Source organism: Aquarana catesbeiana, linkage group LG03, assembly GCF_042186555.1.
Source record: "Aquarana catesbeiana isolate 2022-GZ linkage group LG03, ASM4218655v1, whole genome shotgun sequence".
Lineage (NCBI taxonomy): Eukaryota > Metazoa > Chordata > Amphibia > Anura > Ranidae > Aquarana > Aquarana catesbeiana.
The window spans coordinates 126976852-126999850 of NC_133326.1; the positions used below are offsets into that span (position 1 = coordinate 126976852).

Genomic DNA, 22999 nt, shown 5'->3' on the forward strand with positions numbered 1-22999 from the left:
ATTTACCTTTTAATCCTGAAATTCTAAATAAAACAAATATAATTTACAGAGATCTAGTTGCAGCCAACAACTCTCCCACAAAATGAATTTGAAACATTTGTTCTGAAAAAATATCTTAGGCTGGGATCACACTTATGCGAATTGGATGTGGGTTTCCCCGCATCCAATTCACATAGCAGGCGATTGTGACCGACTCTCTATGGAGCCGGGTCACACATCTCCACAGCGCCCTGTGCATCTTTAATGTCCTGTACACACGGTCGGACTTTGTTCGGACATTCCGACAACAAAATCCTAGGATTTTTTCCGACGGATGTTGGCTCAAACTTGTCTTGCATACACACGGTCACACAAAGTTGTCGGAAAATCCGATAGTTCTAAACGCGGTGACGTAAAACACGTACGTCGGGACTATAAACGGGGCAGTAGCCAATAGCTTTCATCTCTTTATTTATTCTGAGCATGCGTGGCACTTTGTCCGTCGGATTTGTGTACACACAATCGGAATTTCCGACAACGGATTTTGTTGTCGGAAAATTTTATATCCTGCTCTCAAACTTTGTGTGTCGGAAAATCCGATGGAAAATGTGTGATGGAGCCTACACACGGTCGGAATTTCCGACAACAAGGTCCTATCACACATTTTCCGTCAGAAAATCCGACCGTGTGTACAGGGCATTAGTCTGTTTCAAGTCCAAATTCAGCCAAAAATTTGTGCTGAAATCGGACCTGAAACGCTGAATGGAGACACGCCCGGACCCCTGCTCTGAGCCGCTGCGTGTTCCAGTGTGAACCCAGCCTAAAGGTTATCATATTGATTTAAAAAAATATTTAAAAATTGCAACATATGTTAACCTCTTGATGCCGAGCACACGCAAATATGCAGCCTCTCAGGAGCTGCGCCCAGCAGCCACATATTTGCATGCAATAGCACCAACAGTGCTGTGCCGAGAGCGTGCGCCTTGCACACTCCTGGCACAGTGACCGGCGGCTCGTGAAAAGTTCCTGATTGCTGTTTGCGATCGGGACTTTTCCAATCATGTGACCGCCATGATGACAGCCAATCACGGTGGTCACGTGGCCATAAGCCCCACCCCGCCTCCCGGCATAGCAAATCCCTGAAAGGGCGGCGACAGCCGGCACCAGGGGGTTAAAGTGGAAGTCCTGTCAAATCCTAACTAAGCTTAAACCTGCTCCCACCTCCATTCTAAGCACTATACTAACTACTCTGTAAAGGAAAGATGCCTATACTTACCTATTCCAAGGGTGCTCCGGTCCGGTCATGCGATCAGCTCCCAGCACCAGCTTCATGGGAGAGTAGGGACAGCTGACAACCGATGCCCCATAGTAAGTCTATGGGTGATGTCAATGATCTCTGCTCTGCCCTGAAACCAGTTGCTAAGGAGATCACATGATTTGACCAGAGTTCCCTTAGAAAGGGTAAGTATAGATATCTTTCTTTTACAGGATAGTTAGTATAGTGCTTAGAATGGGGGTGAAGCAGGTTTAAGCTTAGTTAGGTTTTGACCAGACTTCTACATTAACCAGTTCAGGTCCGCCCTATAGCAGTTTTACAGTGACACTTCCAGGTAGGGGGTACGTATGTGCACTGCTGCTGCCTCACTCCCGTTGTTATTTACACACAGTGGGAGCTGATCAGCGGGTACCGCAGACTCAATGTCCACCGGCACCCACTGATTGTGAAGAAAAGACATAGAACTGCAATCTGTCTATGTAAGCAATGCAGATCGCCGTTCTGACAGGAGGGAAGGTATGAAATTTGTGTTCCTGCAAAGGAACAAATTCCATCTCTTCCCTAGTAAAAGCACCTCCTACAGTACACATAAACAGTAGCTAGGCACACTGTTAACCCTTTGATCGCCCTTGATAATAATCCCTTCCCAGCCAGTGTCAGTACAGTGACAGTGAATATTTTTAGCACTGATCACTGTATTTGTGTCAGTTTTAGAATGTCCACCATAATATCACAGTCCCGCTTTAAGTAGCTAATCTCTGCCATTACTAGTAAAAAAAAAAAAATATCCCATAGTTTGTAGACGTTAGAACTTTTGCGCAAACCAATTAATATACGCTTATTGGAAATTTTTTTACCAAAAATATGTAGCAGAATACATATAGGCCTAATTTAAAGAAGAAAATCTGTTTACATTTTTGTACTGGATAGGTTTGTAACAGAAAATAAAAAATATTTTTTTCAAAATTGTTGGTCTTTTTTTTGTTTATAGCGCAAAAAATAAAAGCTGCAGAGGTGATCAAATACCACCAAAGGAAAGCTCTATTTGTGGGGAAAAAAGGACAACAATTTTATTTGGGTACAATGTTGCACGACCACACAATTGTCACTTAAATTTAATGCAGTGCCGTATCACAAAAAATGGCCTGGTCAGGAAGGGGGGTAAAACTTTCGGAGGTCAAGTGGTTGATTATAATAAAATATTAAGATTTTTTTTTTTGTTATATTACTTTTTTAACATAGAAGAGAGAAATGTTCTGATAACTCAGTCCACATATTACCTCCACCAGGGAAACTTAAGGATGAGCAAGACTTGCTTCTTTTCCAGAGAAAGATGCTTGTCCAGACTCAGCACATGCAAGAAATGATAACAAATCAATTGTCAAAATTCGGAAGCACTAAACGTTTTCCTGCTGGAGCAAAACACTTAGGCTGCTTTCACACTGGGGCGGTAGGGGGCGCCGGCGGTAAAACAGCGCTAATTTTAGCACTGTTTTACAGCGGTATTCAGCCACTAGCGGTGCGGTTTTAACCCCCCGCTGGCGGCCGAAAAAGGGTTAAAACCACTCGTATAGCGCGGCTATAGCCGCGCTGTCCCATTGATTTCAATGGGCAGGAGCGGTTTAGGAGCGGTGAATACACCGCTCCAAAGATGCGGTTTGCAGGAGATTTTTTCTTCTCTTGCCAGCGCACCGCTTCAGTGTGAAAGCCCTCGGGCTTTCACACTGAACAAACAGCGGAGGCTGTTTTGGGGCGGTTTGCAGGCGGTATTTTTAGCGCAATAACGCCTGCAAACCGCCCCAGTGTGAAAGGGGTCTTACTGAAAACTTCCCTGTTAAATGGGCTCCCATATCAGTCAAATACTTAGATACCTACTTATCAAGGAAAACTCACTAGATTGCACACATTATATTTTCCTCCATTCCTGAAACAAACTCAAGCCAACCTCAGCTTGGCTACCTTCTTTTGATTTGGTTGTTGTAATAAAATTTAACATTCTCCCTAAAATTCTATTGTGAAGTCTAAAACCATTTTCTTGAAATTTATCTGGTCTCTTAAAGCGTAACTCCGCTTTTGTTGAGAAAAAAAAAATTCCCCTCTGGGTGATCTATGTACATTGCAAGTGTTAGGCCTCATTCACACAAGGCGGACTCCGTTTCCATGGAGCCCGCCTCGGTCCGCCGGCTCAGCGGGAGATCTCTCTGTTGATCTCCGCTGAGCCGGCGGATGACAGGTCCCTCTCTGCTCACTGAGCGGGGAGGGGCTTGTCAGGCGCCGCTGCTGCCTATGGAAAGATCGGATGAAAACTAACAGCATATCCGTTTTCGTCAGCTCTCACCCAATCCGATCCGCCAGCGACGGATCCGGACGTAGGGCCTTCCGTCTGCTTTTAGCGGATCGGACGGGGTCGGATGTCAGCGGACATGTCTCCGCTGACATCCGTCGCTCCATAGGCTAACATGGAGCGCCCCTTCAGGTCCGCCGTCAAAACTGACAGGCGGTGCTGAACGGTCCGATCGTGTGAAAGGGGCCTTATAACAAACTTTGTTGCAGATTCCTACCTTTTTGTTATTCTGAAGAAATCCCTGTGTGTTTGTCTGTGCCTCTGTTCTGAGTGAGTGTAATGAGAGTGGTTTCATAATTTACTGCCAGGTGTGGAGCTACAGGGCACTAATGAGGAAATCTGCTGGACCTGCATCCCTTTGGACGTGCTCCTATTGAAAGTAGCTCTCAAAAAATGACATTTTTGTTGCAAGGGATGCCTGACATCTGATTTATATCTTAGGCCAGTGGTTCTCAACCCTTCTAGTGTCGTGACCCCTTGATAAAATTTCCCAAGCTGTGGGGACCCCTAACAGTAAAATTATTTTCGTAGCATGGGTTGTCAGCCTCCAAGACAAGTAATTTGCGCCCCAAACCCACGGACATTTACCTGAGTCCCTTCTACTCGTACAGTATTAAAACCCCTTATGGTATATTTTAGGATGTATTACTCCTTCTCTTTTGTTATCCTTTCTTTCCCTTTTATTTCTCTCTATCCTAATTTCTTGTTTTTATTCTCCCATTTCTCTCTCTTGCCATCTTCCTTGTTCTTTCGCTTATTCTTTCTCTCCCTTTTTCTTTGTTCCTCCCCCTATTTTCCTCTCCCTTCCATGTATTCTCTATTTTTATTCCTTCTCTTACTCCTTAGTGGGGGGGGGGGGATGGGATTAGTGGCAGTGCTGGTGGGGGTGGAATGAGTGGCAGTGCTGGGGGGGAGTTCTGATCAGGCAACTTAGGTCATCTGTTGATCTGAGAACTGTAGTGGGGACTTTTAATGACTACTATAATCACAGGTAGTGTTACTGTGTCTCTGGCTTCACTGCGTTTCCGACTTTGTGGTGTCTCGCAGCAGTGACGCCTATGCCGAAATCAGGAGATGGGTCTCCTCCAGCCCCTCCCACTTCACATTCCTCACGAGTCAGCTGACCTCTAGTCTCTGCCCCCCAGCCATGCCGTGAACTGAATGGGTGGCTGCGAAAAGGCTGAGTGGGCGGCTGCAGACTCCAGGGACAGCCATATAGAAAAAAAATGGGAGAAGCCCAGAGCAATTCTTCAAAGAGGACAAGCCGGTGAAATGCTACTTATCATTTATTGATTATCCAAAATGTATTTAACAGTTACCAAAATAGTGAAAAAAAATAAAAGCTACAACTATCTCCAACACATAGTTAAAAAGACTTAACGTCTAGATAAGACACGGGTGGCCACCATTCCTAGATCATACCATTCATATCCCTCACTAACACACATACACAGGCAGACTTGAACCGATCCTCGGATCGGGTTGAGAAAATACCGTCCTTTAAACCGTAATGAATGAGTGTAAATGGAAAAGACTGCTTTTCATGGGGGATATATAGATGTTCATTAAGGACATTCAGAGAAAGGAGGTTTTTAGAAAAGTCAAGTGCTTGTGCAGTGTGGAAGTTTCCTCCGTGCTTTGCCGCTATAGACACTGTGTTTCAAAGTCCGTATTGTAGCAATCATACAGGCGCTGCGGATCAAAGACTAGTGTTGGGTATGCTGCAAGAAAAACTTGGCACAGATACCGAACGGAATATGCTGATATTATTTCCTTGCAAACAATAGGAATGAGATACAGCTCACCGTTTCTTTTGTGTGTAGCTGGTCACATTCACCACCAGTGCTTGAAGTCAAGCGAAACATGTAAGCATGATGCTATCATGGTGTTCATGATATAGACACGGTGACCTCTACCAACTACCCTGATCCCCCCTCAACTTTCCTTGAGCCACTAATATCCACTGGGAGTTGGAAACTGGCGGTACAATCACAGCGGTACTGTTCTGATCCATCATCTGCAGGTTCTGAAGCCTCTTACCCTGGAACGAACAACAGCTTTAACCTTCCCAGGATGAAACCATCTTCACCCCCTATTCCGTACCTGGCCTCTCCTGCAGCTGCCGGGACAATGGATCACGGATATCAAGACTAGATGCCTAAGGCTGTGACCATAAGTAGCATTTCACCGGCTTGTCCTCTTTGAAGAATTGCTCTGGGCTGCTCCCATTTTTTCTATATTCTGATATGTTATATTCAGAGGACAACCACCCCTAGAGATTTCCGGTGAATCACTGGATACCCTAGGCTGACGGTGGAAACGGATTCTTACAAATGGGTAGGCGGATTTTGGCTTTAATTTTTTACCCGATGGAACCGGAGCTAACTTTGGATGAGCCCCAGCTCCCTTTCCTTTTCCTTTATCCAGGGACAGCCATGCTGGGCAGGCCGCAAAATAGCTGGGAGAGCGGTGCAGGCTTCAGGAACAGCCCAGGATTTGGTGACTCCTGGCAAATCGTCATTCGACCCCCGAGGGGGTCCTGACCCCTAGGTTGAGAACCACTGTCTTAGGCAGACTTCTGGAAAAATTAGTGAGCCAATCACACTAGCAGAAAGTGATGTTTCTGGGGAGTGGTCAGTACACACTCTGTGTACAGAGCAGCTCCAGGTAGCCATATTGCAATGTATTCTCAGAAAATTGCACTGACTGCAGATTTAAAAGAAAAGGTAATTATGAATAACATTCAGTTACAATATGGTTAGTGTCGCAATTATATGCGCTATATTATTTTTTCTTTATTTGCTATTTTTTTCCCCACGAAAGTGGAGTTACCCTTTAAATCAGCGAGACTTTGTCCTTCTGTGAGATACTGCATACCATTTAAAGGGGAAGGTGCTTCAACATATGGGGGTAGGTATAGGCACACTTTGGTGTTTAATCACGCTGATAGGGTAAGAATTATATTTTGAAACATCGCATTTTGTTGCATAATACTAATATCAAATTCAACAGTGCATTTTGCGCTCTACGAAATGTACGTTTTTTTTTTGGTTTTTTTTGTACGATTCTGGAAAACCTTGCTGTTTGCATAGCTGCATATCGGAAATTATGTCAAATACGTGTGTCCCATGTGTCTGCCACACTTTTTGGCTATTTCCATTCGTATTGTAGAGGCATATTTGTGTATTGCTCTCCGCACGTTTCATTTGCGTGTGTTTTTTCACTCGTATTTTCTGTTCGTATGTTGGAGCATTTTCGTGGTATGAACATGGTTTATGTGCTCCTGTCTTCTTCCTGGTTATTTCCGTGTTTCCGATCATGTGTGGTACTTGTCTATCGACTCTTAGTGGATGCATACTGTACTGATTAAACGATTGTCATTCGCTGGCCTATTGTCCGAGCACAGTTTTTGTGTTTGTCCCTTCGGTTATTGTTGGACGAACTGTTGTGATCAGCTATCGAAAACTGTGTACTAATGATCAGAAGAGAGATCCAAAAGAGAGATTTTTATCATCCGATTATCTGATCGTTTGTACGAGGCATAACTCTTCACTAGTTGAACTGACAACTTTATACAAAAACTGTATGCTGTTAACAGTCAGAACAATACTGAGCAGATTACGGATCAATTAACAGATGTGGGGCGGTCCAATAAAACAAAACCTTACAAAATTAGATTGATTGTATTAACTTTGGTTGATGAGAGCACTGCATTTTTGGAAGGTAAATTCTGATGATATGATCTGCAGAAATATTAGCATCTCTCTTTTGATGTCAGAACCCTGAATATTCAGATAAACAGCTTTTGAGTGGATTTAACTTAGCTGACTGCCAACCTGTGATTCAGATGTCTAGAGAAAATGGGCTGCTTTGCTACATGAGCCAGAAAACAACACTTGTGAACTTATTTGCAATTGGTCTGCTGAATGCCAGTTACAGCGTGAATGGAGAGAGGCGTTATGAATCATTCACTAATAGTCTTGAATAAAGGCATTCTAGAATGTCTTGTATGATCAGTAATTATATTTTACATAATAGCAGTAACTGGCACAAATGTGTGAACAGCTGCTAGGTACATGTAAATGCTACACAAGCAAATTTAATCTCATGCAACTGTTGCAATTATTTTGTATGCATATACATGCTATGGAGGTGATTGGCTGGGTAGCATAAGGTTAAAATCAGCCATGTATTTTAGCCACAGTAATAAAAAATACTTTTATAGTTATTTTTTGAAACTAGAGTTTAAAGTGTCACTAAACCCACATCATAAAAACTATCAATAAATTGTGTTTTACATGCTGTTCATAACCATTCTGTATTCTGCAAAAAAACTGGTTGATCCTGCTGCTCTTAATCTCCACCTTCTGTCCATGTCCCCACTACAGTTAAGGATTTTGCAGCTGTGGTGGCAACTCTGCACATGGTCAGTTTTCAGTGAGTTTCTATGCTGAGCGTTTCCTCCCTATCAAATCTGACCAGCCTGTGTGACTGTACGGTGTATACACTTTGGTAAATGACAACCCAATCCCACCCTCCCTCCTCCTCCATGCCCACGAACCAGCTAAACACAATGGGGGGTGGGATATTTCATGTATATTAATGGAGGCTTCACCTCCCTTTTTTTCTTTAATCGTACATCACGGGACACAGAGCCATAGTAATTACTATGTGAGTTATAGTCCACCTTCAGGTGCTGGACACTGGCACACCCTAAACAGGAAGTTGCCTCCCTATATAACCCCTCCCATAGCGGGAGTATCTCAGTTTTTTTGCCAGTGTCTAAGGTGTTGGTCACGAGTGAAGATGTGCTGTGCTGAGCTCCACTGGAGCAATCCTTGCTGGGGCTAGCTATGCAGCCGGATTCATTCAAAGTGTCTTTTTTGGGCCAAATTGAATGGTACCCAGGCCTCGTGTCCGAAGAAACGAGGTCTTTGCTTGTAAACGCTTCTCTTTTTAGAGAGCTGGACCCCGAGATCCAGTACTTTGGTATTTTAAGCCATAAAGTTTTACTGGCAGGGTGCTATTACAGGTCCAGGATTGTGGGTTCCCTGAGGGTCCCCGGTTCCTGAAGGTTTGTTATTGGAACCCACCGTGAAGGGTGAAGATTGGGTCTGTTGGTTTTACCACAGAAAACCCTGCGGCGAGAAAGGCAAGTGGAATTTTTCTAAGGGACTTTTAAATTTTATTATGAAATGTCTCCTTTAAAAAAGTAAATGTTACCCGGAGGGTTATTGACCTTGTGGTGGTTGCGAACAGGACCGGACTAGAGGCACTACTGCTCAGCCTAGTTGCTGAAAAAGCCTTTGATAGGCTGAGCTGGCCCTTCCTGTTTGCAACCCTTCATCGGGTTGGTATTGAGGGCCCTTTTTTTTGAGCCATTTCCCACCTATATTCGTCCCCTTCCGCCCTGGTCCTTAACCAATTTGCCTCTTTCTCCACCTTCCGGATATCCAACGGGACCCGACAAGGCTGCCCACTTTCCCCTCTTCTATATGCCCTATGTATTGAGCCCCTGGCAGCCCATATCAGAAATAATCCAAATATCCACGGTATTCCAGTCCGTATTAGAGACTTTAAGATCTCTCTATTTGCGGATGATGTCCTCCTCATTCTCACGCAGCCCCATGTCTATCTTCCGAATCTACATGCAGAGTTAGATAGGTATAGTGTCCTCTCAGGTTACAGAATCAATAATTCAAAAACGGAAGCCCTCCCCCTTAACATGCCTCACCAAACATTATCGGCTCTCTCACGAACATTTCACTACACATGGAAGTCTTCTTCTTTAAAATACCTTGGGGTTCACCTCACACCCACATACGACACTCTCTATAAAGCTAACTTCCCCCAGCTATACACCTCCATAAGAGCCTCTTTGGCAAAATGGAAATCTCTAAGGTTGTCTCTCTGACCCTAAAGATGACAATTTTACCTAAACTTTTATATCTTTTTGAGACGCTACTCATCCCCATCCCATCCTCGCACCTTAAAAGGCTCCAGGATGACCTGATAAATTTTTTTGGAATTACAAGAGGCATCGGATCGCTAGATCGGTCCTATACGCCCCTCGCAACCAAGACGACCTAGCATTTCCTAATATGGCTAAGTATTATCAAGCTGCCCAGTTACGCCCTGTAGCCTCTTGGTGCAATCTCCACGCCTATAATCGATGGACACAAATTGAGAAACTATGGCTAGCTCCTGTCCATCCGAATTCCATGCTATGGAGCTCTGACGAAGTCTCTAGCAGCACACAACTACTGGGGCCCATGGGGCGTATGCTGTGGAGACGTGCCAAATCGACATATCCTTTCACCACCACCTCCTCCCCAGCCACCTCATTCCTATTCACACCCAATATTCCAGACAGCCTGACCTCGCAGATGTCCCATTTCTGGATGGATAAGGATTTATTCCACTATGGTCAGTTGATAGATCCTAGAACCAGATCCTTAAGATCTTTCAAAGATCTACAAGACGGCTTTAATATTCCCAGACAGGCTTTTTTTTAGCTTCTTGCAAGTTCGTCATTACGCACAATCTTTAGTTAAGAATTTACAATTCTCTCTATTAACTGAATTCGAAAAACTAGAGGGCTCATCACCTAAAGGTATGATCTCGCGCACTTATCAGCTCCTGCTCATGGATTTATTGCCAGCTGGACCTCGACATGCATATATGGGTAAATGGGAGCGGGCCCTGGGTCTAGATATACCTCTGCACGCTTGACAGCTCATATGGTCGCAGGCCTCAAAGAGTTCCATCTATACGCTCTATAAAGAGAATCAATATAAGATTTTATTCCATTGGTATCAGACCCCTGACCTGCTCCACTCCATATATCCCTCGGCTGATTCCCATTGTTGGCGCTGTTGTAAGGATAGGGGGACGCTATTTCATATCTACTAGGCTTGCCCTCTACTCATCCCCTATTGGCAAATGGTGCACTCCCTGCTTCAATCCATCTTTGACACTGAAGTGCTCTTTGATCCGAGGATCTTCCTCCTGGGCCTTCCACCGACCTCCTTCTCTAAAACGTCCAAAAAACTTCTAGCACATGTGCTAACTGCAGCGCGGTGTCTGGTGGCCCTAAAGTGGAAAAAGAAGGAATCCCCTTCACCCTTCACTATCTGAGCTACACTCCAGGATCAGAGATGTCAAAAGAATGGAGCACATGACGGCCTCTCTAAATTACACCCTTGATAAACATAATTGAATATGGGAGCCCTGGGTAATGCTGGAGAATCCTACATCCTAATGTTTTGTAATACCCGATTACCTCAGACTGACTTTCCCCGGGTGACGCTGGGCTCCAGGGACGGGCGGTTGTCCTTTCTTCTTCTCTCTTCCTCTCTATATTCCTACTTCTCTTAAGCTTTTCATTATATCTCTCATCTTTCTTTTCTGTTTTTATGCCTTTATACAGGATAGCAACTGATGTACTATCTGAGAAACATGATGATTTTGTTTGCATTCAATGGGTGTAAGTTATACATGTTTTCACTGATCTATGTCATTGGCCACCTGTCTCTTGTTTACATATCAGAAGTGCCTATTCTGCTATAAACTGTATTCCCCTGTATCCTTTGTTGTTTATACCTTTTCTCTTGAAAAATTAATAAAAAATTGTCAGTTATAAAAAAAAAAAAAAGTAAATGTTGTCATGCCTAAGTGTCACCACTGGGGGCTGTATGGAGCATGTACCTTCTCATGCTTTCCTCAGAGATCATGCTGTGTCACAGAAGCAGCAGGCTTTTTTCCGCCAGCTAGCAGGCAAACCTCCGGTAAGTTTGGAGGGGTTTGCTTCCACCAGACACCCCCCACCTGGGCTGAACTCTCCCCCTCGTCACGACGCTGAGCATTAACCACTTAAGGATCAGCCTAGTTTTGGATTTCAGGTGTTTACAAGTTTAAAACAGGTTTTTTTGTTAGAAAATTACTTAGAACCCCCAAACATTATATATTGTTTTTTTCTAACACCCTAGAGAATAAAATGGCGGTCATTGCAATACTTTTTTTCACACCGTATTTGCGCACTGGTCTTACAAGTGCGCTTTTTTTTGGAAAAAATTCACTTTTTTGAATAAAAAAAAAATAAGACAATAGTAAAGTTAGCCCAATTTTTTTTTATATTGTGAAAGATAATGTTATGCCGAGTAAATAGATACCCAACATGTCACGCTTCAAAATTGCGCCCGCTGGTGTTATGGCGTCAAACTTTTACCCTCAAAAATCTCCATAGGTCGACGTTAAAAAAAATTCCACAGGTTGCTTGTTTTGCATTATAGAGGAGCTCTAGGGCTAGAATTATTGCTCTCGCTCTAACGATTGTGGCGATACCTCACATGTGAGGTTTGACCACTGTTTTCATATGCGGGCACTACTCACGTATGCGTTCTTTTCTGCGCGTGAGCTCGTCGAGACGGAGGGTTTTTTTAAAAAAAAAAAATTTTATTATTTATTTTACATGATTTTATTTATTTTTACATTGTTTAAAAAAAAAAAAATTGTGTCACTCTTATTCCTATTACAAGGAATCATCCCTTGTAATAGAAAAAAGCATGACAGGACCTCTTAAATATGAGATCTGGGGTCAAAAAGACCTCAGATCTCATATTTACACTAAAATGCAAAAAAAAAAAAAAAAAAAGTCATTTAAAAAAATGACATTGAAAAAAATGTGCCTTTAAGACGTATGGGCGGAAGTGGCATTTTGACGTCGCTTCCGCCAAGCAGTGTCATGGAGACGAGTGTGCGCCATCTTAGCCTCACTCGTCTCCAGGCACAGAAGGGAGACAGACGTGATCGCCTCCGCCGCTATCGATGGTTCCGGTAAGCGGCGGAGGTCACCGGATCGCGGCGGGAGTGGGGGCCCCTCTCCCGCCACCGATAAAAGTGATCTTGCGGCGAATCCGCCGCAGAGACCACTTTTATCTGAAAGCCGACCGCCGCACGAAATCGGGGTTATGGCAGCTAGCTGCTGCCATAACAACGATATCGACCGCCAAATTTTGGACGTATATCGGCGTGCGGCGGTCTGCAAGTGGTTAATAGCAGCGGCACTGGCTGACTATTGCTCAAACAGTGGATGCGATTTCTTCTGGTATTACCTCTGCTTTGTGTATCGGGCTAAGGTCAGAAGGGGGGGTTGAAACGCCCCCAAAAAAGAGCTAAAAGAGTCTCCCTCAAGCTCTGGAAAGCCTACTCATCTCTACAAATGGCATCCTCCCCTGAGAGGGGGTGGCTGGTCAAAGTGAGCATCGGGGCCATGAAATGTTTGCAATTGTTTTTAACTCTGCAGCCCCTGTTTATATTATTAAAAAGATCTTTTTTCCTCAGCCAGGATAGGATTGAAAATAAAAAAAGGTTAGCGGCTTTAATCGCATCCCAGTGTGGGACTAATTGCGACAGGTTCTCTTCCATTACCCAGGACCCTTAAACTGAGGAACTAGGGCAGGGGAAGATGAATTCCCTCAGGGGACCGTGGTGAGGCTGATGACTTCTCTTCTGAGGTGTCAAATGCAGGAGGATCAGCATTCACAATCTGTAAAATTAATGATGCAATTTCTTGCTGAATAGTCCGCTCCACATTTATGTACCCTTAACTGAGTGTTTGGGTTCGCTAAAGCCTTCTCAAGCTATGCATGCCTTTTCCTGTCCATTCTTCTTCTTTTTCTCTGGCAGATTGAGTGTCTAAGCCTGCGCTGACAGTAATTGGTTAATTGTTGAGAGACCAGTTTAAACAGGTGTTCAAGGATCTGGCAGCTTTATGTTTGCAATAGTTGCTATGAGAGATTCTATCCTTCAGGCCTTGCGCCCTTCGCTAAGCGCCATGCAAGAAGCTCCTGGCTAGTCTTCCTTTTTGGGGTGAAACAGCTATTTGAGGATGTTTTGGATAATACATCCAAAGAAATTCTGGTGGAAAAAGTGCCCCTTTTGCCATTTAAGAAAAGGAGTAAATGTATTTTTGTTTTAAAGCTCCTTCTCCTGTGCCAGGGGCATCAGCCTTACAGGCAGTCATGACGGCCTACGCCGTCAGGTTCAAAAGGTAATCCTCAGAGTTAACCCCAGGGACAAAAGAGGGGAGGAAACCTACAAGATACTGAAGCCTCCTTATGAGGATCTGGCAGGAAGAGTGCCAAGACGAATGGGAGACTTCCTCAATAGCTCCAAGGTACAAACTGGAGTTCTAAGAGTTCCCATCTCTTCGTTTTCTCAGATCAAACGTTCCTAAGGATCCAAAGAAAAAGAAGTCTTTCTTCAAGCATTGGACCATCTTTTGGCAAAAAGTTATCATGGTGGTCCCCATGTAAGAACAGAGGTTGGGGTTTGGTTTAAACCTCTTTTTCACGGTGCCAAATCCGAATGGACATTCTGTCAGTGTGGGTCTCCATAGTCAAACCATTAAATTTAGCTTTGTAAAGTAGGATGGAATACCAGACCTTGCAAGAGAAGGTCTGGCCATGGCGGTAGGGTCCATGGGTCCCCTACTGCCATCATTACGATCTCTGCATACCAAGATTTCCTGGGCCCCTTCCTGCTTGATCCTGCGGAGAAGTCGTGGATGCAGGCAGAATAGGAGGGAATGCATAAATCAGTGAGAACCGATTCCACGGGAAAAGCAAGGCATCTGTTCCGCATGCTAGTGGATCCTTTGTTCTTGACACAAAGTTGTCGATTTGTTTGTTGAACCTGGACGCAAACAAATCTATGTCTAGGATCCCCCATCTTTGACACATTGACAGGAAGATATCGGGGTGGAAGAACCATTCTACCGGGAACAACTGCTGGCGACTCAAGTAGTCCACCTGCCTATTTTTTATTTCTTGAATGAAGACTGCCGATAGGCAAAGTACATTATTTTCTGCCCAAGATAGGATATGATTCACCTTTCTCTGGGCCGCACAACTTCTTGTGCCCCCTTGGTGATTAATATAGACCATTGCTGTGGCATTGTCGGATTGAATCCTGGCAGGAGAATTCAGTAAACTGAACGTTCAGGTCCTCAGGACCAAGTGCTCTGCCTGAATTTCCAAGAAGAGAGGATCTCCCCTCGAAACGTGTCGAACACAGTCCTGGTGACCTGGTTGCTTTTTGTCCATTGTGGACTTTGATATGCTTTTACTATCCACTTGTTTTGTGAGTATATTCCCTTCTTTTTGATGTTAATAAATATTACTTGGGTAATGCACAAGGTTGGTGCGCCCTCTCTCCATTCTTTACAATGTGCATGACTACATTAGATAACATGCAACTGCGTTCATAGGCGTAAAAAAAAAGCGTCTGATGCCTCTAAAGCAGCTTTTTTTAAGCCAGTGTGCATGAGGCCTTAAAGTGGTTGTAAAGGTAGAAGGTTTTTTTATCCTAAAGTATTCTATGCATTCAAATAAAAAGCCTTCTGTGTGCAGCAGCCCCTCTAATACTTACCTGAGGTCTCTCTCTGTCCAGCGATGTCCACGAGTGTCTCAGCCATCCGAGATTCTCCTTCCTGATTGGCTGAGACGCAGCAGCAGCGCCATTGGCTCCTGCTGCTGTCAAAGTCAGCTAGCCAATCAGGGGAGAGAGGGGACGTGCTCGGTGTCTGAATGAACACAGGGAGCTGTGACTCAGCTCGGGTGCCCCCCATAGCAAGTTGCTTGCTGTGGGGCCACTGAACAAGAGGGAGGTGCCAGGATGACAGAATAGGGACCCGAGAAGAGGCTCCACTGCAACAGAGCAGATAAGTATAATATGTTTTGTTTTTCTTTTAATAAGAAAAAAAAAATGACTTTACAGTCACTTTCACCTGTACATACGGGCCGAATGTGGGACGCTTTCTACTGTACCTGCTGATTTCAGCCGATATTCAGCCCGTGTGTACGGGGCTTAAGTTACAGTGCTCATCTACAGAATAAGTATCCTGCAGGTCTCTTCAGTTCTACAACAAACAAATTCTTTTTGTTGAAACATACATAATATTTTTAGATTAATCATAATGGTTGTTGCACTTATTGGTCTTGGTAACATGATATGTTGTAAGCTGTATAAAGCTTTCCCAAGACTGTTCCTCTCGAATAAACAATGATCACTACAACACACTTCATTAAAATGCTGAATTTGTTTACCAGTTTACAAGTGTTCAACTACTCCTGCAGCTTTTCAAAAATATTTTTACATTCAGCAGATGGAGCCTTAGGCTCATTTTCACATGTTTAACAGGTTAATGTTAACTACTTTGCTAAAACAGTCTTTTTAGAGAACTCACCCTCCCTCCTATCTGTTTACATACATTAATTTAGAGAGAAAGAGTCTAAAAACAAACAGCTTTTACTGGATCTTTTTGTCATTAGAAAACTTATAATACACTGCAACATCACTGTCCTGTGAAATAAATATTTTATACAAACTGAAATAAAAAAATTTAAAAAATTATATTAACTTAAAAATGTGAAATAAAATTGACCCAAAACCATGTATCATAAAAATATTTTAAATAAACATAAAATACTGTATGCATTCTTACATTTTTACCATTTCAAATGATTAGTAGTGCATTTTCTTCTTGGCTGGCTGTGGAATGCATTTATTTTGCTTCTGTATTAACTTGTATCTCAGCACTAATCTGCAAATAAACAGTTGCTTTTTGTTACATGAAAAGATTGTTCCACAAGAAATTCCCGTGCCTTGATCTTTGGATTAGCAGGAAGATAAAATGGCTAGTGAGCGCCGTAAGCTCACAGTGCAGAATGAATTCACCCGACTCCAGCGCGGACCATCTCTTTCTTCAGCCGTTTTGGGATCATGTTCTTACCGAGTTTGGCGACATTGTGAGTTCCCCATTTTTCCCAGTCTTACTGGCATTTTCTGGTTATCTATGCTTCAGTTTTCCTTTCGCTTGTATTGACTTACTGGGAGAGCGATGCCCCCTTCTGTATCAATACAAAATTCAGAAGAACAAACGTCCAACAGTAGAGATGATGATTCTTTGTGTCTGGAAGGCTGTATACAATCATGTGATTTATGTTTTCCCAGCTGTGTTTCTTAATTGGTTCTGGATGCCCCAATGGCCTTTACCAGTGAATGCGCCAACTGTATTTACTCTCCTTGTAGAGGTGTTGGGATGCCTGCTTCTGTTTGACTTTCAATATTATATATGGCATGTCTTGCACCATAAGAACCTTTGGCTATACAAGAAAGTTCACGCTGTCCACCACAAATATGTTGCCCCATTTTCATTGTCAAGTCAGAATCTTAGTGGCTACGAGCTTATGACTGTTGGCTTTTGGAGTAGCCTGAATCCCATCAGGTTAGGCTGTCACCCTCTGACGTCATGGACATGTAACCTGCTTAGTATTTGGATGTCTGTAGATGACCATACAGGCTACAATTTCCCTTGGTCTCTTTCCCAGATTATGCCCTATGGTTTATATGGAGGGGTGTTGGCTCATGACCTGCATCATCAGAGACCAGACACTAACTTTGCCCCATTTTTTGGACACTGGGACCTAATTTGTGGAACTTCTTGTTCTATAAAAGGAAGTGTTTAATGTGCAAATGTGATTTTTAAAGGATACTTTTCACAATGCACACTGCCAGACTGAAAAAAAAGCTGAACAGGAGATTTTTAACCCACTGGAAAGAACAGGTATAAAGTTCTCACACTTTAGAAGACCTAAACATTTCCTCTTCATCAGTCTATATGTGTACAGCAGCAGTCCTCTAAACATTTCTCCTTCATCAGCATTTAAGTGTACAACAGCACTACTGCAGATTTATATGTTAAACATTTCTCTTTGTTACCTGGTTCTTTCTTATCTACAAATAGATAAGTATAATTAGTTTACACATAAATATACCAGTTATTATAAGTGCATAGGGAAAAACTAAAATGCATTGTATGTATATATTCTAGAGTTGCCCCTTATAGATTATATATATATATATATATATATATATATAATTTTTTTTTTTTTCTGCTATGACATGATTACAAATAGGAAAATATAGGTGAATACAGTTTAGGATTACATTCTAATAAGACTCTGCCGCAGTTATCACATACCCCTTTCCATATTTTTTTGTATAATGATTATTTAAAGGGCCAATTTTTCTTGTGTGATATTGAAGTGATCTGGTTATCAAATCAAAAATCTGCAGGTATTGTAACGTTAATCCTAAATGGTACTAAACCTGAAGTATATGTGGCCAGTTTATGTGCCGTATAATTGCACTTCTTTCAAGTGCATCTGTAAATACTAAAGAGCACATAGCATCACCTATCATTCTTTTTCTTAGGCTGTAACCGAAAGCTGCGGTTTGTTAACTGTGGTCCCTTTAAAGCAGTCACATTATCCTCCTGGAGCCAGACTGTGTTGTCAGGGAGCTAGAAAGGGCCTGAATTGTTGGGTTTGTGAAAGCTGCTGAATGGGAGGGGGAGTCGGCTCAGCGCCATCCAAATGAATAATAAAAAGGAAGATCCAATGCAGCTTTTGCCTTGAAGATTATAGCTAAGCAGGTGCTGATGATGGAAGTGTTATCCTGTCTGTCCCATGTTCTGGACACATACCACCACAGCAGACCACTTCAACCATTGTGGGACCACCTGAAGATCAAATATTCTGAAACTATGAGGTCTCCACTCTTCCCTGTAGTTCTTACTGTGTCTTGCTACGTTATCTTTTGCATCCCCTACCTGATCTTCAACATCATGGGCAGAAGGTGGCCCTTTATTCACAAGTATAAGATCCAGCAAGACAGGAATCCAACTGGACCAATGATTTTCCATTGCCTTGGAGTGACTCTGTACAACCACCTGTTCTTAATTTTCCCAGCTGCTGTTGCCCAGTGGTATTGGAGACCTCCATGTCCTCTGCCAGAAGAGGCTCCAAGCATTTCGGATATTGCATTTGGTGTGATGGGAAGCCTTCTACTTTTTGATTTTCAGTACTTCATTTGGCACATGATCCACCACAGAAATCGATGGTTATATAAGACATTCCATGCAATTCATCATGAATATATGGCACCATTTGCCTTAGCTACACAGTGTCTTGGTGGTTGGGAACTGGTGACTGTTGGATTTTGGACCACATTAAATCCTATTATCTTTAGATGTCACCTTCTTACAACATGGATATTCATGGTATTCCATGTATATGTCTCTGTGGAGGATCACTGCGGTTATGATTTTCCTTGGTCCACATCACATCTAATGCCACTTGGTATCTACGGAGGGCCAATAAAACATGATGTGCATCATCAGAAACCTATGAGCAACTATGCTCCTCACTTCACACACTGGGACAAAATCTTTGGCACTCATGCAGACTTTGCCTCTGTCAAGGGCATACTGGAGCTTGACACCCCAAACAAAACCTGCTGTGCCAGCAAAGAAGAGGACAGTCTATATGATGAAAGTGTCCCTCCAACAGACAGAGTTGCTGAAGAAAGGAACTTTTAAAGTACTCAACCAGATGAAATTGTTGCACATCTCCCTATTTTACTACTGTGCCCATTGTTACATATTTAAAGAATATTGATCCTAAATCACTCTTACAATGTAAAACAGAGAAGATGTTATGGGAGAAATTATAACATGATTTATGGTAAAATACATGTATGATATGACAAAACCCAGAAGTGCCCCACAAATATCTATGGTAAGACACAGAATGAGTTTGCTCATTGACCCTTTAATGTGAGAAGATGTTGGCAAAGGTACCACCAAACAGAATCATGTTTATGTTTCAGGTATGGACATGTAGTATATGCAGCATGATTGGTGATACTACAAACATTTCCTAGGTATCCTTACACAATTAAATAGGGGTCTAATAATCATTTTTTTCATCCAAGATTCATACAACTTTCACCCACGATTTGCTCATTTTTTTCAATTTATTCTTATGTGAAAAATGAAGGAATCTTAGGTGAACATTAGTTGAATCTTGTATGAAAATATTCATAAATAGGCCATATAATCTGAGTAACAATAGAAACATTTTAAAAGGTGCTATTCACAGGTGCCAACTATCAAAAAACATTTTGATGAATAGAAATGTGCTCTGTCACATCACCCTAGTAACAATGGCACTATCCTTCCATTACATAGGTGATTTTTGCTAGACCAACCAACTATGTCAACCAACAAGCAGCTTGTAGTGTGGATGGAAACTAACACCAGAAAGCATACCTACATTGTAGCATTTAATACTAAAAGGTAATAAATGTGATAGCATGCATTACCTTTTTTATGTGTATATAGCCGTGTAGTCATGTGAGAAAAGGAGTACATACAAAATCTAGATGTACAAGAAATCCTCCTTTACTGCTTCTGCAAACATATTGTTATTATGACTAACTGCAAAAGTCTTTCTAGCACTATGCGTTCTCTTTTATTTCAAATCTCATCTGCAGATTTCCCATTTTGTCGTCTGTGGCACATATTAATTAAAAAATTGGGATATTCCACCAATAAATGTGACATAAACCTGCACAGAAGTAGTGTCTTATCTCAAAAGTGAAACAGAATATTGTTTTTCTCCCTACAGAAGGTATCGCATATCGCAGAAGGCAGCTTCTTCTGTTTGCAGCAGAGGACGTTGCCAATTCCTGAGCAGTGTCAGCAATACATTATTAAACTGGGTACAAGGAAACTATTATGAATTTTATGTTTATACTTTTTGAATGGTTACAAAAAGATGTTTTATATGACATTTTAATTATTTGTATAAAATATGTATTTTACAAATAAACATTTAATACAGAGTGCTTTCACTGATTCTGCAGGGCGTTTGAACTTTCTAAAGTGAAAGCCAGACATTGCCTGCTGACAATTTGACAGTTTTGGTCTGACTGAAAACCCATAAGTGCCCATTCAATAGAGCAAATATAGAAGTGATATGTCCCTTCTTTGATTTATTCATCTTATGCCGCATACACACGAGTGGAATTTCCGTCTGAAAAATCTTGGATGGTTTTTCCGACAGAATTCCGCTCAAGCTTGGCTTGCATACACACAGTCACACAAAAGTTTGCTGAACTTTCGACCGTCAAGAACGCGGTGGCGTACAACACTACGACGAGCCGAGAAAATGGCGTTCAGTGCTTCCGAGCATGCATCGAATTGTTTCCGAGCATGTGTAGGAATTTTGCTCGTTGGAATTGGTGCAGACGATCGGAATTTCAGATCGAAACTTTTTCCAACCGAAAAATTGAAAACATGCTCTCAATCTTTTGCTGGTGGGAATTCCACCAGCAAAAGTCCGATGGAGCCTACACATGGTCACATTTTCGGACCAAAAGCTCTCATCGGACTTTTGCTGGCGGAATTTCCGCTCGTGTGTACGGGGCATAATTGTGTAATCTAAGCTTATGTCACGCCACGCACTAGTCACAACATAGTAGTAAAGTTAGCTTGGTAGAAAAGTGTGAAGAATCTAAGTACTCCACCAGCTATTACCCGACTAAGCATGTTTTATTTTGTGCTTTTTATTCCTGAGTATTATAATTAAAGAAAATAAAGTACGTGTAACTCAGAAAAGATGCATAGTTTAGACCAACGGTCTCCAAACTATGGCCTTTTGCTTGCTTTGTCCAGCCCTTGGAGCATTATGCCATCTTCTGACACCAACAGAATATGTAAGAGTGGCAAGGATGTGGAATTCCCTTCCACAGGCGGTGGTCTCAGCGGGGGGCATTGATAGTTTCAAAAAACTATTAGATAAGCACCTGAACGACCACAACATACAGGGATATACAATGTAATACTGACATATAATCAATCACACACAGGTTGGACTTGATGGACATATGTCTTTTTTCAACCTCACCTACTATGTAACTATGTACCTACTATGTAACCATGTAACAATGGAGCATAATTCCTGTCCTTGACACCAATGGGGCATTATTCCTTCCACTGACACCATAGAAAGGGCGCAATTCCTTTCATTGATACCAACAATGGGACAGAATTCATCCCACTGACAACATTGATGGGACATTGTTCACTCTCACTGGATCCCAGGACATTTTCTACTCTCACTGGCCCTAGTCTTTGTTTATCAAGTTTGGAGACCCCTGGTTTAGACCAAAGAGGCTAGCAAAATTTACAGATATAAATTAAAGTAGTTCTAAAGCCTAAACGTTTTTTTACCTTAATGCATTCCTTGTATTAAGGTAAAAAATGAGCCAGTGAGGGGGTGTCTAAAGACGCAGACAGCGAGGCTCGGGAGGAGCTCACACGAATGCCCCCATAGAAAGCTGCCCTGGCATTCGTCAGAGGGGAGGGGCGCCAGCGAGGTACCCAAGAAGAAGAGGTTTGGGTCAATCTCTGCAATTCTATTGTACAGAGCAGGTAAGTATAAACCTGTTTGTACAGCCCCCCACACACCTGTATATATGGCAGCCTCCCCTCACACACACACCTGTATATATGTCAGCCCCCCACAGACACCTGTATATATGGCAGCCCCCCTCCCACACACACCTGTATATATGGCAGCCCCCCTCCCATACACACCTGTGTATATGTCAGTGCCCCCCCCCACACACACACCTTTTTATATGTCAATGCCCCCCCCCCACACACACACACACACACCTGTATATATGTCAACGCCGCCCACACACACACCTGTATATATGTTAGCGCCCCCCTCCACACACACACACACCCCTGTATATATGTCAGCCACCCCCCCCCACACACACACCTGTATATATGGCAGCCCCACATACACTAATCTGTACACACACAAGCCTCTGGCCCCTCCCTGTACACAAACAGCCCCCCTCCCTTTCCTTCACAGCCCTTACTTGTAGCTTCCTACCTGGTCCCAGCTCGTTTTCACAAAGCTGTCATGTTGCTGAGAAGCATAGTACAGGCAGATCACTGTCACACGAGGGGTGCACGTGCACATAGTAGCCAGAGGTGGCAGTAAAGAGATTGATTCCTGAGTCAATGACAGGAGAACTGCAGAAGCTGTGAAATTGTTTATGTAATGCACAGCACAGATCCCCTTCACCCATCCTGCCTTCTTCTGGCCTGGACAGGCCCCGGGGCCCCTTACAGTTGTAACGGCTGTACCCCCCTGATGGCCCTGCCTCCACTAGAAACAGATAGGGTCCTATCCGAATCCTTCGTACATATGGCTCCATCAATTGCCATAACCTCTTCCTTCAGTTGTTTCCCAATTTAGTCAAAAACAAATTTGCTGAGCTCACCCCCATAATTCATGTCCATTCACCAGAGCTGATAAATCCACTGCTGTATCTACTGAACTGCTCAGGATCTTCTACAGAAAGATGCGGGTGATCAGCAGTGAAAATGCAAATTCCCTTAGACTAAGTTTACATTTGTCTGGTGCGTTAATGTCTTGCGGTTTTTAATAGGCTGCCAACGCACCTCAACAGTA

The 22999-nt window shown here is 42.8% G+C and overlaps 2 protein-coding genes across 2 annotated transcripts; both read left to right on the forward strand.

The window, feature by feature from the left end:
* The first annotated feature begins 16327 nt into the window (after positions 1-16327).
* On the forward strand, positions 16328-17483 carry LOC141131658 (cholesterol 25-hydroxylase-like protein 1, member 1). Its single transcript, XM_073619194.1, has one exon. The coding sequence runs from the start codon at positions 16328-16330 to the stop codon at positions 17126-17128; it is 801 nt and encodes a 266-aa protein (XP_073475295.1). The 3' UTR covers positions 17129-17483.
* Positions 17484-17573: 90 nt separating this feature from the next.
* Positions 17574-20231, forward strand: LOC141131657 (cholesterol 25-hydroxylase-like protein 1, member 2). The gene has a single exon (XM_073619193.1). It carries the CDS (start codon positions 18103-18105, stop codon positions 19039-19041), a length of 939 nt encoding a protein of 312 aa, XP_073475294.1. The 5' UTR covers positions 17574-18102; the 3' UTR covers positions 19042-20231.
* Positions 20232-22999: the final 2768 nt, after the last annotated feature.